The 17,460-nt window shown below is 39.3% G+C and overlaps 3 protein-coding genes, 1 long non-coding RNA gene and 1 other non-coding gene across 9 annotated transcripts; 3 read left to right on the top strand and 2 right to left on the bottom strand.

Moving 5' to 3' along the window:
* Positions 1 to 155: 155 nt before the first annotated feature.
* Trnac-gca (transfer RNA cysteine (anticodon GCA)) lies at positions 156 to 227 on the bottom strand. The gene has a single exon. It is a non-coding gene; the product is annotated as a tRNA-Cys (tRNA).
* A 2,098-nt stretch (positions 228 to 2,325) lies between these two features.
* LOC134189983 (uncharacterized) lies at positions 2,326 to 10,412 on the bottom strand. Its single transcript, XR_009971561.1, has 7 exons — positions 10,315 to 10,412; positions 10,194 to 10,247; positions 6,464 to 6,625; positions 3,918 to 4,183; positions 3,792 to 3,844; positions 3,488 to 3,581; positions 2,326 to 2,672 (listed from the first exon to the last, which is right to left on the bottom strand). It is a non-coding gene; the product is annotated as an uncharacterized LOC134189983 (long non-coding RNA).
* On the top strand, positions 4,046 to 9,102 carry LOC134189982 (short transient receptor potential channel 7-like). The gene is made up of 7 exons (XM_062658384.1): positions 4,046 to 4,237; positions 4,304 to 5,214; positions 6,162 to 6,315; positions 6,381 to 6,416; positions 6,480 to 6,635; positions 7,532 to 7,696; positions 8,274 to 9,102. The coding sequence occupies exons 1-7, from the start codon at positions 4,046 to 4,048 to the stop codon at positions 8,511 to 8,513; spliced, it is 1,854 nt and encodes a 617-aa protein (XP_062514368.1). The 3' UTR covers positions 8,514 to 9,102.
* Positions 10,413 to 10,440: 28 nt separating the features above from the next.
* On the top strand, positions 10,441 to 11,608 carry LOC134190011 (uncharacterized). The gene is made up of 2 exons (XM_062658419.1): positions 10,441 to 10,566; positions 10,639 to 11,608. Exons 1-2 carry the CDS (start codon positions 10,558 to 10,560, stop codon positions 11,461 to 11,463), a joined length of 834 nt encoding a protein of 277 aa, XP_062514403.1. The 5' UTR covers positions 10,441 to 10,557; the 3' UTR covers positions 11,464 to 11,608.
* A 251-nt stretch (positions 11,609 to 11,859) lies between these two features.
* On the top strand, positions 11,860 to 16,659 carry LOC134189807 (uncharacterized). Of its 5 annotated transcripts, XR_009971544.1 has the most exons (7): positions 11,860 to 11,907; positions 11,975 to 12,045; positions 13,026 to 14,193; positions 14,252 to 14,344; positions 14,841 to 16,184; positions 16,246 to 16,306; positions 16,363 to 16,659. XR_009971544.1 is itself a non-coding variant. In XM_062658190.1 (6 exons), the coding sequence occupies exons 1-3, from the start codon at positions 11,892 to 11,894 to the stop codon at positions 13,644 to 13,646; spliced, it is 708 nt and encodes a 235-aa protein (XP_062514174.1). In that variant the 5' UTR covers positions 11,860 to 11,891; the 3' UTR covers positions 13,647 to 14,193; positions 14,252 to 16,184; positions 16,246 to 16,306; positions 16,363 to 16,659. The 5 variants fall into 5 exon arrangements, 4 of the variants coding, with proteins under 4 accessions (XP_062514174.1, XP_062514176.1, XP_062514175.1 ...); XM_062658190.1 differs by having other exon boundaries at positions 14,252 to 16,184; XM_062658192.1 differs by having other exon boundaries at positions 13,026 to 14,344.
* Positions 16,660 to 17,460: the final 801 nt, after the last annotated feature.

Raw genomic sequence — 17,460 nt, 5'->3', positions numbered from 1 at the left:
GTACATTTTTGCGGGACTGTTTTGCTAGGCTTTCTCGCATGTGTAGGTGGTGATACGGAATAGTCCTTTTCGACAAAAATAGTTTTTTCTATTTGTTGGTAAACGAAAGAAAAGAAAAACGTCTAAACAAAAGTGTGAACTCCGTGTAAGAAAAGAGGGGGCACCCGGATTTGAACCGGGGACCTCTCGATCTGCAGTCGAATGCTCTACCACTGAGCTATACCCCCACGTTACACAAATTAGAAAGAACAGTGCTACATGTATTAACACACATCAGAACTAAAACTACGTGGGCTGCTAGTCTAGGAAACAGTGTAATTCTCCTACTGTCTGTTCCACGCTATGCTTCGCAAATCTGCAATATTTCCGCTGTTGTTTAAGCCTTCGAGAAGATCTCGGTATGATTAGAAATCGTATGGCGTTGCATTTTTGTCTAATTAGAATAGAGAATGGGACGAGGTAATCTAAGGTATCTGGCCTCTGTACTAGAAAAAATTACAAAAAGGTTAAGAAAGCGAAAAATAAGAAGACATCCGCACACTAATTAAACATTCACTGTACAATCGGTGAAGCGTGGTAACGTAATTCTAGTACAGTGTACACGTCAATCCTGGAGCTGAGGTATACTGTACATGCATAATTATAATAGTATAACTAAAAATGTATTAACTGGCTAATTACAGTTGCTGTAGTAACATACCAAATTGCAGCAATTAAATCTTGCGGTTTTGTGCTGAGTAACCCGTTCTTCGCCCGGGCTAATTACATTAATTGATTTTTAGCTAATTAATTAATATTCCTTTGAAGACAAATGAAAATCTACCCGAGTGTCTTGTACTGGAAACATGTAGGTTAATTGAATTCGGTGCAAATGCAATCAGAATTTGGAGAGAAACGCCAGCACTAGAAGAGTGGCTTGACGGATTAATCGGTTCCCCGTATGCAATATTACCAGTCACGCCTTATCTTGCAACCATTTCGATAGTCCCGTTGGATGTCGTCATTTCGAAGACATTTTTGCCGTTGTAGAAAACAGGTGTAGCGAACGTGGCGACTATTCGACGCGCACACAGTACACATGTACACGGACAAACGAAGGTAAGCGTATTTTCAAAGACCCGGATATAGTCAAATATCTTGCTCTTAACGATATCGCCGGTAATAAACGACACACTTCGTGCGTACCGTTTAAGGTCAGAAATAGGAATTTAAAATTTGATGGAGATCCAATGCGCTGTTGTAGAAAAATTCGCGCGCAACTGCAGTCTAGCCTCAAATGCGACCCAATTGAGTCGGACTTCAAAATCATATCCCATGCTGTTTTCCGTCAAAAGTTACCTCGTTAGTAGGATTTTCAGACCGATCCGTCAACCGATCTTGTCGTTTTGCGTTGACAGACAGACAGACAGAGGGCTTTCTTTATACCTATATAGATTAATTAAAAATTAAAAATAATTTTTAATTAAGCACCTACCGTGACCTATGCTCATTATTCACTTTCGAGCCTATCCTAATGTGGAACGGACACTGTCAGTAGCTAGCGGTCTCTTTACTAAATGTAGTAGCTACATGTGAGTCTATTAATTATTTAAAACCGTGCAACTAAGTATAGAATCCAAAACGCAATCCATGATCCACATGAAGTGGTCAATGCACCTCAAAGTATGGTATCTGCATTACTGTCAGTGTCTGATAGTGTCTACGGTATCTACTCATGTACATGCTATCTCCTCACTGAAAAGTCCATGGGCTGGCTGGGTGAGACATAGTTGACTATACGTGTGATATGCTAAAGCTCGTCAAAAGCCCACGCGTAGTGTAGCTACCCGGACGACCACTGTGTGTTCAGTACACACACGAAGGCCGAACCATGACAGAGCGACTGAAAGACAACGATGACGACAACAGACCGGACCGTTCCGCCAGAAACAAATGCTCTCTTGCAGGCCAATCGACACAAGTGCTAGACGACAACTCTAAAGCGTCCCTACTCGAGAATGAAGCTTTGTACATGCAAGAGTTGCAAGCAATGAGACAAAGGCCAGCTCCACAACCTTACCAAACATGGACGGGACACAAGTTGACTCACATGTTGTCACTGCTCAGTAGAACAGGCAACAAAAACGACCAAAAGCGCGCTGTCACTCAAGGTTAACTAATCAAATTAAACTTTGCGTCCTACCTTAATGTTAGCTGATGTACTCATATTATGTGTTTCAACCTCAAGCTGTTCGAGACCTTCTGCACTCAGGGATAGACTTGGACTCAGTGAACGAGATGGGAGAGACACTATTCTATGCTGCTGTGAAACACAAGGCACCAGTTCAGATGATTTTAGTCATTGGTCGAAAGACTAAAAATGTGAACAAACCCGACAACATGGGACAAACTGTACTATGTCACGTGGTAGAGCAACATTAGGTCATCGATTTGTATACTTTGTAATTCGGTGTCTCAACTATTGCAGCTATCTACTCAATGCTCCGTCGATCCACAGTTTCTCACCATTCTGCTGGAATTGGGTTGTGATCTTGAGGTACGTAATCAGTCTACTGGTAAATGTGATTGTCCGGATGCTTTGAAGCTACTTCTTGAACGACATACTGACGTAAAGGAACTGCTAGATGTGGTGAAGCAATGTCAGCCTGATGTGATCAGTAGGAACAAGATATCTATGTTGAAATATGCAGCATCTGATGGTTCGGCACTAGCTCTCGAGGTAACACACACACACACACACACACACACACACACACACACACACACACACACACACACACACACACACACACACACACACACACACACACACAGGCAGGCAGGCAGGCAGACAGACAGACAGACAGACAGATAGACAGACAAACAGACAGACAGACAGACAGACAAACAGACAAAGAAAACAGACAGACAGACAAACAGACAGAAAGAAAACAGACAGACAGACAGACAGACAGACAGACAGGCACAGACAGACAGGCACAGACAGACAGACAGACAGACAGACACAGACAGACAGACACTAGGCGTCTCCTATGGTGGCCGTGCACGTTGTGATGTCCATCCACGTTATCAAGAAGACAGACAGACACTGTTCAGTTTTTTGTTCACTAGTTATCATTGTAAGACCCTGCTAGGGTCAACTGTAGTGTATCGTGCTTTGCTTAGTTTGATTTAGCCTGTAATAGTTCTGATTTATGAAAATATAATACTATTGACAGACAGACAGACAGACAGACAGAGACAGACAGACAGACAGACAGATTGTTATATTAGAACTCTTACTCTACCAATAACAATCGCTAACTTTATGTATGCATAACAATAACAGTCAATGAACGAAATGTTGAACGTCTTTACCATACAGAAAATCATCAAAATTGCACTTAGACAACTTCGACAGACAGACAGACAAACACACACACACACACACACACACACACACACACACACACACACACACACACACACACACACACACACAGCTCACTCATTGCTTTTGCAGGCAGTTCTGAAACTCTTTCCTCAAACAAAGAGTAGAAACACTCCATACAATTTCGCACTTCTCGCAGCAGCCGGATCTTCTAGAGAAACAATAAAGAAAGTTCAAATAATGTTGACACACAATGTCAACGTTGAGGTTCGTGACCAAAGGCAAGCAACACTGATGCATGTCGCGGCATCTAATCAATCATTAGAAATGTTACAAATAGCACATGAACTAGGACTGGATCCCAACGCAACAGATCAAAGTGGCAATACACCACTCCACTATTGCAGCTACGTTTTGTCACCTACTAACTCCTCTTGTATCGACATGCTCATACAGTTCGGAGCCAAAGTCAATCTATTGAACAAACACCACGAAACGCCATTGCTCATATCTCTAAAGATCAACGATAAATCAAACATCATCTCACTTGTCAGATCGGGTGCAGTCTTGCCCAGCTCTAAGAAGCTCCATCAACTGGGTATCGATGCAAGTCATCTGTCAACGCTGTGTAGCACAGACGTCATATTCGAATCTCCCGATCCAATTGTAACCGCCATGACGTTGAGTGGCATCTTTTGTAATCTTGCACGTTTTAACCCCATGAAAGCCGTTTTGTACTACAATTTCAGAGACGAGATGGAAGACATAGCAGTAACAATGCTCGATGCAGCCACCAATCACACTCAACAACCTCTAATAATAACAGACAAGCTACTAGCTACTGCCTTAGACAAAAATCAGAAAAAGGTATATCTCATATATCAGCTCATACAATTCTCTCAGTGCAGTATGTAATGATGCTTGTACATACAGGTGATTGGACATACAAAAATGCAGGATTATTTAGCTCTGCAGTGGTGCGGGTCAAGGAGCTTCTCATTTCAAACCCTTCTTTATGCTATCTGGCTGATATCAGTGTATTGTATCAAGCTGACACTAGCACCGTTTGTTATCCCCATTGCAGCAGTGCTGTATGGTAGAGATTTTCGGAAACTAGTATGGAGACGACTGTTCGTGTGTACTCCTTCCATTGCTAGATACGCGACTACGACACTCGTGTATTTAGCCTTTGTGTCTGTCATAATGTATGACTCGGTCAGCACAGCTGGACTTCGTGATCCTCGACACTTTCTTGTATCGGATTATGTTATGACTGTTTTCCTAGCCGGATTTCTGCTCAATGGAGTGTGTAAGCTAACGAGCAGTGGACCAGCCACCTACTTTTGCAAAGTCAAGAATCTAATGGATATATCCGTGATTGTGTTATTTGCTATCAACTACACAATCAGATTTCATAACAAGATTGTCTATCATGATACCGACCTCAGAGATACAATTGATTCGATATCTCTGAGTCACCGAGTGGCCTCCCTTGCCTATGCTCTGGGCAGCCTATTGGCTGTTCTTCGTGTTCTTGGATATCTTCAAATCATTTACAGCATTGGACCGATTTTGACTTCATTCAGAAAAATCACCGCAGCCACTACATCATTCATTTTCATTCTACTTGTCTTTCTCATCGCATTTGCTGTCGCACTGACGAACGTCTATGCAGCAAACTCGTATAGTCTAAGTCTTGATATTGTCCACGACTGCTTACATCAATCCAATACAACAAAGCCATTTATACAGAACGCACTAAGTCCGCCTGCTGCGATTACTGGATGCATACAGTATGCAATGGAATTAGCTGACCCACCTCTACGACCTGCTGTTGCAGCTGAGTAAGTAGACATAATATAATGTAATGTGTATGATGCATGTATGTAGGAAGTGCACGTACATACATATGATATCTATGTATAACTCGTATTAGTGCAGATTTATTAAAAATTATCAAGATATTTTAGATGCACGCATACACACACACACACACACACACACACACACACACACACACACACACACACACACACACACACACACACACACACATCTACAAAAATCTATCCAGCAACAGAAAATGAGCTCTCAATCAAAGAGTCATGCTTTTAGCAAACAAAATTATCAAAGTATTGTTTTTCATTGTCACTGTTTGCAATTATGTATACCATAATTTATTAGATAATTTAAGAAAATATGATAAACGACATTTAACTGCTAAAAATAATTTAGTATTCATTATACAATTTACTAATTATTTATTATATAGTTTACTTAGTATTCATTACATATATGTATCTACACATTTATTATTTACCACGAGTATTTGTTTATTTATTAATTTTTTTATTTATAAGCCGTGTGGGCATTTGTGCTCAATAAAATGTGTGCATACTGGTATCTGTATGCATGCAAAGTACAGGTAGTACAGTATGTAGGTACATGTATGTCTGCTACCTATCACAACATAGTAAACAACAATCAAGTTGCTCATAAACCACCACATTATCAGACATTTCACAATGTAAAGTCCCTTTCACTATAAATATTTTGTAAGAAAAATTGTGTAATTTTTTTCTAAAAACACCAATGCTCATTCATCCTTGACTTTTCTTGAATTGACAATGTCATATGCTTCACTGTTGTATCAACCCTTTAATATGTATGTATATCTATAAAATTGTTAATTTTGATTATTACCTAATTGATGTTGTTAATGAAATTATGCTTTTCTGTGTACGCACCCATATGTTGCTATGTTGAAATCAATTTCAATAAATGTGTTCAGTGTTATCAAGTCTGCTGTTAACCTCGTGTGGGCTACATTTGGCTTGATTGAGACAGACGACTACAAGTCATACAACAAAATCGAGACAACTATAGGGCAATTTCTTCTTGCCATGTGGCTCGTATCAGCAATCATTATACTCACTAATATGCTGGTACACAGCTAACCAATATATTGCATACATACATACATACAAAATGCTTTATTTTTGTTTTTAAGGTTGCCATGATCACAAACATCTTTGATAAAGTTCAAGTATAATCAATTGAATGATACTTTTTGGTATTAAGCAAATTACTAACCGTTGCTGCTTCATAGGACAACGCTGACTTGGAGTGGAAGTTCACACAGGCAGAAGTGATCTGGGAGACAGTAACAGTACCATCCGTACAACCACCATTCAACATTCCGTATTACGTAGCAATGACTTTGGGATACTTGATAACGTTATGTCCACTATGTCACTGTACAAGAGTAAGATACAACATACGCAGCGAGTTTACAAACAACAGACAGATGATGAAATACAGAGACAATATAAAACTGTGACTGCAGATGAACATAACTGCACGCAGTAAAAACATTAGTTAACAGCATACAGCCATGCTCAGTTGTTAGACCTGGATTGTTTTCTATAGGTTACACTTGATCACTAACCTAAATACCCTAATGCTCCTAATGTTTTTCGAGTAATAATCTTTTCAAAAATTTTGCCTTAAAAACTAATAGGATAAAAGAAAACTAATATTCTGGTTTTGAAAATTGCTGGTTGTCTGGGTTTTTGGTTTTTGTGTGCGCATATGAAACATTGTCAAAAATGGCCACTGGACGGACATGTGCAGCTCAAGATGCCAACTAGAAATGTTTAGAGAATGGAATCAGTTGAGAGAATAAATACACAAATAATTTTAAATCAGAAAATTACTAATATTGCACATTAAAATCTCAAAGAAATTAGGATTCATAAAAAATTCTAAATTATTTTGGAGTCTCGAAAGAATTAGTCTTGAAGAACATTAGGAGCAATAGGGTAATTAAGTGCAGTAAATGACAAGCCAATACACTAACAGGTTGTTTTATTTCTTATAAACTATGAAACTGCAAACTACAAACTTCAGTTCTCTAACACTTCTAAACGTTTTGTTCTAAATTTTTTAGATAGTTTTACTTAAATCAACGTGATCATAAAAAGTAATACAAACAACAGTTTACAAGCCTGCAGACAAACATACGACATCATGATTTGCATTGCTAATAAATAAATGGCAAACGCAATAAATATAAATTAAATCTAACAGGGAAAATGCAACAAGGACACAGATCACACAACAGGTTTATATCAGCTTTGTAATAAACATTTTATGTTATAGAAAATTCATAACATCGAAAGCGAAGTAAGTGATGATCCCCTTGCATCAAGTATCAACAGCAATCTATCTCTGTGGGAAGCATACCAGTCAGAAATCAAAAAAAGGAAGCAATCAGAACCAGTCACTAAGAAGAAACTAGAACGTCTACAAGACAAACTAATTCAGGTACCTACAGTCTGTACTTTATATACTAAAATATCGAACCAACAATATGCATGACCTTCATTGACTATGAACATACAGTAAACTGGCTGACTACCTTAGTTGCCACTATGCATTACTGCCTTTCTACTTTATTTATTTATTTATTTGTTTACATATTTATTTATTTATTTATTTGTTTACATATTTATTTATTTATGTATTTATTTATTTATTTATTTGTTTATTTATTTGTTTATTTTTTTTATTTGTTTATTTATTTGTTTATTTATTTTTTTATTTGTTTGTTTAATTATTTATTTATTTTCTATTTATTTATTTATTTGTTTGTTTATTTGTTTGTTATTTGTTTATTTATTTGTTTATTTATTTGTTTATTATTTGTTTATTTATTTGTTTATTTATTTGTTTATTTATTTGTTTATTTATTTGTTTATTTATTTGTTTAATTAATTATTTATTTTTTATTTATTTATTTGTTATTTATTTATTTGTTATTTATTTGTTTGTTTGTTTGTTTGTTTATTTATTTGTTTATTTATTTATTTATTTGTTTATTTATTTACTTCACTTTCTATAGGAGATACAATCTATAAAGAGGGAGTCTCGAGCAGCTTACAGTAGAAACACGACGAGTTCTGACAGTGGGTGCTCAACAGACCAACTTGACTCAGATGTGTTCACACTCTCAACAGGACAAGATATTAGTCACACAGTCGAGCACATGCAGATGTACTTGGAAAAGCTATCGGAAGATATAAACAAGGTCAAGATGCAATTGCTCATGACAGAAATAAGAAAAACTCCTGTACCTGTGTAGAGCGGCTATGAACTAAATGAAAACATATTTTTATTCTAGTAACTTAGACTGCACGAAATGTGATTCCTACCACTGCAAATATGGAGAAGAATAAAAATTCAATACACGAATGGCTATTGCAATAGATATAGAAACCACATGTATTATTACATCATCAGTTCCTAATGATGCAACAGGTTGTGGTCACAATAGAAGGCATGTGGATGGCACTGTCTACTAAAACCATATTGTTTTATTCCATTGAATGCAATACATTGTGCTGCATGCAAATTTATCAAACACACCACCCATAGGGCGGGTCCTGCTAGTTAATATATAGTAGTGGTATGGTTGCACTTGACGTGTTTGTGTAAGAATGTTGACAAAAGTTACATTGCATGCCTCAGCAGGCCAGACCTTTCCAGCAATACAAGTAAGCCCATGCATACCACAGGATTTGTTGAGAAGTCTGTTTTCTATTAAAGTAAATTTCTGTAGTTAACATAGATGTAAAACATTTGAAGGTTGTAGGGCCACTAAACATTATAATCTTGTGCAAAAAAGTTATGCTTTATGTTCAATTTGGAGGTGCAGTAAGGAAAAAAAGACTACTAAAAATCCCCTCCCTTTTTGGCAGGGGAAAGAAATTCAAAAAGGGGAGAATGTTGAAAAGGGGATAGGCTGCATGGCTGCACGAGACTAGCCTTGCCACACTAATCTCACATAGCAAACCACTCTCCTCCTCTCACTATCTGCTTATTATGCCAGACTATTGGCCCGCAGGTTTCACAGTTCCTACTCCTGTGATTAATTTAAGAAAAGTTGGGTGTGCTCAGACGCACAATCGGCACAATCGTTTCACAAACATCTCAGTACCTGGCACTGTACATGTGCATAGGTATTAACTCAACGATGTACTTACCAGAGTCACAACAACTAGTTAGTTTCCATATTGTATCGTTTCTACATCCTTGTTACAATCCTTGTTACTGTAGATACATGCACTGTAGATACATGCCTACAGAAAACACAGTGGGAAAGCTTAAACCTGCTTTGTACTATAAGTGTATAAGAATCAGTCAAATTTGACAAAGTGGCTCCAAATCGTGGCTACAAGGGGCACTTAGAGGCCAATGTTGTTGATAATAAATATGGTAAATTTCTTTTTAATGCCAAAATTGAAGTATAGAATAGCCAAATACAATATATACTGTTTTAAACCGAATACATGATCTTAGCCAAAGTTTCAAAAATGTTTCTGTTGGTCCCTTATCAAAAGCAAGTAGCCATTTTTATCTTATCTAGACCATGCCTTGTAGTGTCTTCAACATATTGGTACTTCATTAGGTTGAAACCACCGTCTGTCTGCCTTTACCAGTGTGAAGCAAGACTGTCACAGTAAAGTAGCAATGGGTTTGCTCATTTCCAGTTGCAAGCTTAATTAATAATAATATTAATTGAAATTCTTGATGGTACTGTATATCAAGAGTTTCATCAAATGAGTATGTTATGAACTGTTTCTTTGCCCTAATTCTTGGTCAATTAATTAATTAGCATAACCTGCACATACTTTTTCAAAATTCATACAAAAACCAATTTTTAATAATAAATGGTAAGTGCATAATATTTATCAGCAAAGTAATCGAGCTCTGAAAACCTTGTTGTCAAACTGATAACTATTATATAATAATAAATAATTACCATTCTCTTTTGTCTGGGGCCACAATTTTCCTCATCACCACGGAAATGGTAACCCTAACGAATAAAAGAAAACATTGTGTTGTTTTTGAGGATTTAGGAAGGCATTGTGCAGAATACGCACTCGTGTCAGTAATATTTATCCAAGTATAAACCATAAGTTCCATTCAGCCGACGAAACGTACACCACAAAAAGCTGCAAATGCCGCCAACGTTCTCAGCATACGGGCCACTAAAAGGTTCAATTATCCGGGACCCTGTTGTTGGGCGTGCTAAAAGTGATTTCGTGTATTACGTAGCCTACGACTCTTCTCTACCTAATTTGTTCACAGAGAGGAGACTGTAGCCGATACATGGATTAGCAGTTATGGACAAGGTAGAGTAATTCAACAGACTTCAAAGGTATTGTATTTCTGTCATTGACTCGTTTGTTCCTTTCCCCTCGCAGACGACATTTCGAATCCTGTTGGTAAAAATTGTTCTGATCACGTTCTGTCAAAGCGTTCCAGACGTGGACTTTATTTGTAACGAGGGCTTTTATTTCAATAAGACAATTCAGCGCTGTTCTCAGTGTAGCCGCGGGTGTCCTCCCACCTCTCCCATCCTACAGTGTGGCTGCTCAGCATACAGAGATCTGATTTGCACTGACTGCCCGGTCGATACTAGATACAATAGCGAGATCGACACTTGTGTACCTACCAGTCTCATCGGTTGTCCAACTAAGACATCGACGAGATGCCCAGAGACGGGACTCTGTTTGAGAAATGGGACGATGGGTCGAGACATGTGTGTCTGCAATACACGCACACGATCGGATCAGTGCGACACGTTGATAGTGATAGAGAGTGAGAGTACGTGTTTTCTATCAAGGATCGAGCCTGTTCAACGCTCGTCGGACTTGATCAGCTACCGAGCCGACAATACAAAGATCGAGGCCGATGCTGCTCTGATCGGCTTTATTGTGGCAGTCTGTTGCATTGGATTGGTTGTCATCTCGGTGTTTGCCATTTTGGTTATTGGAATTGCTTGTCATAATCGGGTTATCATGTGGCAGCATCGTCGAGACCTACGTCGCTTACGTAGAGAGAGACGATTGCGCGACGCCCGGAGACAAGCCGAGACGGAGAGACGACGGGAACAAGAGGACAGTCATGAAGATGACGACTCTAGCCGTGGAACGGCATCACAACAGGCAGACAACAGTGCAATACACGGCAATACTATCAATATGAGCAACCTAGAAGAAACCGTTAGTGACGAAAACGTTGACTAATGTTTTACCTCTTTGTACTTTACAATGTACGTATGCATGCATTTGTGTACAGTATAACAGCTGCAATACATTTAATTATTTGGTTAGTGATATTCCACTTCATTTATTAATTAACTAAGAAATTGAAAATAAAGTGTGGCTACAAATTTGGTCATACATACAGTATGAGTCTCTTTCATAATGCTACCTATAGCCAAAGCAACATGATACACTGATAAATGACAATTAATTAATATTAATTTTTTGTTAATACTTTACATTCTAATAACTATTATTAAAGTAATATTGGTAATTAACGTTGGTAAATAATAATTGGCAATAAACAGGCGCGGCTATACTCCATAATTTAGCTTCTAGTCTTGACCCAGTGGCCCATACTAGTCTTTCTTAACGCGCGTTAGAAGGGCTGCACACGCTGATCAAAACTCATGTTTGCGACTGGAGGTGACCTTTGTGCATGAGTATAGCACGAAATTTGTAAGGTTTAAGTGCCTTTCTTTGATATCTGTAGCTATACCTTTAACATCACGAAAGTTTGGAGCTTCAGCTCTCACTAGAAGCTCAAGACTGTTTGGAACGGAGGTCAACACAGTAGATTACAACTTGTCTAATGCAATATAATCTAATATAATGTAATTTTAGTTTTATTTGAGCAAGCAAGATGTATGTGACATTGTAGCAGGACTTTTGGCAGGCAAATTTGTACTGCATGACTATTAGTATTATTGATTGGAAAACAAAGCAAATAGATTGCGTGTGGCAGGGGCAAAATATATTGTGTATGTTAGAAGTGTGATTTTTACATGCATTGGACCCTAATTTATTAATTGGTAATTTATAATTAATTCTACTGTAGATCAGTCTAGATGTGTGTGAAATAGTCCTGCAATACAATACAGTCAGACCTCATTATGCCGACACCCAATAGTCCGACACCCTCACTTTCTGATGAAGGTATGCGTGAACCAATATCCATGGTCACTGTATTTGTTACCGATATTCCTACAGAAATCAGTTGAACAATGTGGTCGGAATAACGAGGTCTGGCTTGGCTGTATTGTATGATACTGTACCTACATGCGATGCCATACTGGAAGCCGCAAGGTCGAGTGTGAGAGTTAGTGTCGGTACTATAAATTGAGCTGTAAATAGGATTACATGTATCAAATTGTAGCATTTAATTAAAATCTGTTTGCAGTAAGAAAAATGTTGTTGCATTTTTAATTTTTCTTAATTTAATGAACTCTGACTAACATTCTATCTAACATTTTTTGCTATATCTTACCTATGCTATCTCCTTATGTGATTTTGTGAGGTTTAAGAGCAATTACAGTAGTAGTTACTGTAAATATCTATGAAGTAAGTATTGAACTGGATTGTCTGTGTTATATATATATTACTGTATTGAGAATACATGTCTACACACACACACACACATTCTATTTTGTAAGCTGATTATTTATCTTTGATAAGAAACATTGGGTAGTAACTTAGTGGTCAAGTGTGAAGTGTTTATTATATTATTAGATACCATCAATATTGTTTTCTGATGTTGGTTGCAGCGTGGTGGCCAAAGATCAAATGAAACATTGAAACTTGTCTTTGGTGGGACAACAGCTATTGCTGCAGTCGTAGCTGCTATTGGAACGATGAGGACAGCAGAGGCTGTGAAAAGTGAAGCTCGCAGTCACAGCAGAGCAGCTCAAATGTCAAGTCTGTATAAAGAGTACACGAGCGTTGGCAAGTGCATGTCAGAAATCGGCTATTTTTACCAAGACAGACAACGTCGTAAAGACGATGCTGACAAAAAGCCACTAAATGAACGTCTGAGACCAGATAGAGAATCCATTGCTAAAGATTGGGCTCATGAAAAAAGATCTGTGGGTCAAAAGCTGTCAGAAGAAGTGAGGGCTGTTGATCACTGTCGTCAAGTGACCACAAATTTTTTCAAAAATGCATACATGCTGCTCGATAAAGGTCTCATAGACAAGGATGTATTTGAAGAGAGCTTTTATGCTCGTTCTGGAAACTTCAAGCGTTTGGTGGAGCCTCTCGATAAGGCCAACTTCGATCTGGTGAACCAGAATCCTAAACAGATCTACAAAGATGGGAACAACAGACCAGCAATTTACGTGAGAATTGAACAAGGCGAAAAGGACCCTGCCTTGCAACAGTACTTTTGAAACCAAGTCAGTGAGATGCTGGAAACAAGTATGTGTACACTTACACGAATTGCCTTTTTCCCCGAATGTGTGTAATGGCGAACGTTTTCCTACATTTTTGTTGTGAGTTGTGGGTTAAACTAATGTACAACGCTGGCTGCATAAATGATAAAGATATCAAGCTAATCAAATAACAAATTACTTTTTCCTGCAAGTCACTACTGTACGTATACAGTCTACGGAACTACCTCTCGCGTTATGTTCCAAATGAAGATCCGGATAAGCCCTATCCTTCTCTAATGCCAAATCCCGTATAACAGGACCTGGCTACTTCACGGGTGATGAACACTCTCAGTAGAGCCTTCCTTCACCAGTTGCTGTCGTTGGTAGTGAAAGGAAGTCTAGAGGCGTCGATTTGACAATGTAGGGCGTGTGTCAGACTGCTTGACTTCGTGGAAAGACGGCGAAAGTTGGGGTGAGTTGTCGTTGTTGCGACCGTAGCGCCTTCCTTTGTCAATTTTGTCCACGGAAAGGCCCCGGCCAGCAACCCAATGTTGATCACCCTACGGTAGCATATACCTTTGTCGACTGTTTGAAGGAGTTCGAGCTCGACTCTTCTCTTCTAGTGCACAGAATAGGATGAGGAACATGGCGCTTAGCGACCGGAAGTTTGTGGTTTTCAAGTCGTCGTTATTGCCCGGTGATTCATCGTTTTCAAGGTATTCACATTCTTTTGAATTTGGTAGGCATTATAGCATGCCGTCGTGGTGTTGTAAGGTGCTTGGTGGTGATTTCAGGTACTTGTGGGATAATTTATTGAGGCTTGTCAACGCGTTACGGTGTGGGAGCCCAACTTTTGAGCCTCCCCTGCATTTTGTCCAAGGGTCAGAAGACTAGTTAGGGCTCTCCTAGTGCTGTTCAGATGTAAAGATTTTGTTTACCGCTAGTCTTTTAGAATCCTCGTCCTCTGGTAGTGTATAGAGTACTTAGCAACATCTGCATTTCGCCTTGCATGCCAATTGTTGTAGGCGGGGCATACACAAGTTAGTGCTAAGCTTTACCAGCTGCATTCTGTGCCATTGTTGCACGTGGGAACGCTGGCAATTTGCGAATCGTGTGTACTCCGAGTCGTCTTCAGTGGCTGCTTGGTCTGTTTGACACACTGTAAACACTACAGCGGCGGTGTAAATAATTTCACTGTTTGATTGTGTACAGGTATCCTCCTGTCCATCTCCATTGCTTGTCGAGGAGTTGGTCTCACAGCGCTCTTGATTTGTTTGAGGCATTTAATGACTTGAAAGTGGTGTGGCTAGTTGTGCGTGTAGCGGCGGTTTTTTCTCCTTATTTTTGAGAATGAGCAGGGAAATGATGCCATCTATTTCAGGAAAAAATGATGCCATCTATTACAGCTTTACAGCAGCACATATGTAGAGCCCAGTATGTAGTTCGTTTAGCATATGAGAGTCCCTAGCATACATCCAGTTTTGCTGACTTTCATGACTGTGGATGCCTTTGTAGTGAAAATGATGTAATATGTGTTGTCTGGGATACTGCTCATGGAGCCAAGACTGCTAGCATGGTTGAGATGAACTACCACTGTAGCTGTTGCACTGGTTGTGTTGGAAGTAGGGGAGGCTGCAAGAGCTGTTTTCAAAACTGCCAACCTTGCACCGTCTGTTGTAGATGGAGAGGCAACTGTCAGAATCCCCACAACAGAAATGGTGTGTGTACTCGCTGTAGGGCTAGAGTACATGATAGAATTAGTGTACTGGTGTGGGCTAATGAGACACTTATTACACGTCCAAGTTATTCAAACCAGGACCCACAGTTGCTGGATGTTGTTGATGCTGATGACAAGTCGAGTAGTGAGGCTGGCACAGACTGTGAGGATGAGGAGGTGAAAATTGAGGGAGATTTCACTGGGCAGCCAAATAGATTACCCAAGGTGTTCCCATCCTACAGTCATTTAGCACACAGTGTGAGTGACCTTTATCATGAAGGGAGCTCCACTGAAGAAGACTAGATGTTGATGGTGAGAAACTGGCATCCTGTCTGTGTACAAAAATTTACATTACTTGGGGGGTCAGTCAAGGTTAGGTAACTTGTAGGTACGTAATGTAAGATATTGTGTGTAATCAACTAAAATTAATCAAACATAATTATGCCTCGGTGCTCATGTGCAGTGGAGGTGCACAGTAGTCTGCTGGAGGGGGTGCACGATGGATTTAACAACAAAATGACTCACACCTGTAAGAAGTGATGTTTTCTTGGATTTTGATTCATGAATTCAAAAGATAAAGCTTTATTTCTTAGTTATGGGTGATTTCTCATTGCACATGTGCAGTAAACGTATACTGTAATCTGCCCCATGTGTTTGCCCTACTGAACTTTGAATGCCCAGTTGATTTTGCACCTAGGCATCAGCACCCCTGGTGCTATTACTATTAGCACCTGGTGCTATTACTATTAGCACAGGTAATAGGTCTTGTGGACTGTTCAAAGACTAGACAGACTTGGGCGGGTCAATGAAATCCCGGATGTTGCATGGCAACACATCAGGTGTGTGACCTGCTCCTGTTTTTGCTATGAAGGTCTCATTTGTTACTGTATTTATTCAAAGGTTGTGTGAGTTGACCTGACCGTCTCTTGTGTTTATATACTGTTTGACATTAACACTGCTGGTAAGTACTTTGATCAAATGTCAATAACACTGTTGCTTAGAAATGTTCTGTGGCAGGCAGCAGATCATGGTCACAGCACACAATTGAAGCTGCACAAAGGGCAATCACTGTGAAGATTCCTAGGTCGACAGCAGAATCAGTAGGACATGCTTTACTCTGCGTAGATCACTACGAGAGACTACCTGCTGGGGTGTGGTGCCTCCAAAGAATAGAAACTTGTCCATAACTTTCTTACGCAGGGCTGTGGAAGAAAATAGAAAATACTGGACTGTCGACAAGGCATTGCCACTGTTAACATACAATTAGAATTGTTGCTGTCTTCTACAATTGAGAATATACAGACCTGTTGTCTTGTCTGCTGACTACAAGATTATGTAATGGTTCTCCCTAGCTCCTAAGGTTATTCTTGCAGCTGTTTGTGGCCTCTTATGGGTCTGCACATTACTCCTTATGGCTCTAAGGTACAATTTGCTTCTTAGTGAGACTTCAATTAAACAAATACGTGCACGACCACAAGATAGGTACCTTCCTCTGTTGCTGCTAAGTGTTCATATCTCCTGGCCACTACTTGACAGTAAAAGGACAGCTCTCCCGAAGAGAGATACTGTCCTTGACATGCCTATAAATTGAACTAATCTTGAACACTTCTGAGTATCCATTGTTCTGTTGAATGCACTTTGTGCTTTCTCCTCTTTGTCACTGGATATGGTTCAAACCCAACAGCAAGAGGGACAGCTATAGTGCTGAATCATTAGAGGTTAGTCTTGTAGTTTTTAAATAGCACCATTTCTTTCCAATCCTACTGAGCTACTATCACACACAAAAAGTGTAGCTAAAATTTTGTACTTCTGTAGTTAACCCTGTCAATAACATATCACCCACTGTATGTAAGGTCTCCTTAAGTTCTAAATATGAAACAGCAGTCAAATCATCTGTAAATCGTGTCTTTCTAGCGATTTCAGTGGCATCCGAAATTACCCCGCCCCCTCTAAACAATAGGCCGCCGCTATCTGCTTTCTGTCTCCACAACTTTCGTTGCTCAAGAACTGTCCGCATCCACAATGGTAGAGCAGTAGAAGAAGAACACACTGGTATAAGTTTCTAGTCAGCACGCGCCGGAGTAATGTACGGGGAAGTACAAGTCATCCGAAATT

The sequence above is a fragment of the Corticium candelabrum genome, chromosome 14, assembly GCF_963422355.1.
Source record: "Corticium candelabrum chromosome 14, ooCorCand1.1, whole genome shotgun sequence".
NCBI lineage: Eukaryota > Metazoa > Porifera > Homoscleromorpha > Homosclerophorida > Plakinidae > Corticium > Corticium candelabrum.
This window is presented reverse-complemented; position numbering and strand designations above follow the sequence as displayed.

Excerpts from the sequence above, each read along its gene's own strand:
- LOC134189982 (XM_062658384.1), top strand. The coding sequence starts at position 4,046 with ATGACGTTGAGTGGCATCTTTTGTAATCTTGCACGTTTTAACCCCATG. Across the intron at positions 6,417-6,479 it reads ACATCTTTGATAAAGTTCAA|GACAACGCTGACTTGGAGTG; the intron begins GTATAATCAATT and ends GCTGCTTCATAG. Across the intron at positions 7,697-8,273 it reads TACAAGACAAACTAATTCAG|GAGATACAATCTATAAAGAG; the intron begins GTACCTACAGTC and ends CACTTTCTATAG.
- LOC134189807 (XM_062658190.1), top strand. Across the intron at positions 12,046-13,025 it reads CAAGACTGTTTGGAACGGAG|CGTGGTGGCCAAAGATCAAA; the intron begins GTCAACACAGTA and ends TGTTGGTTGCAG.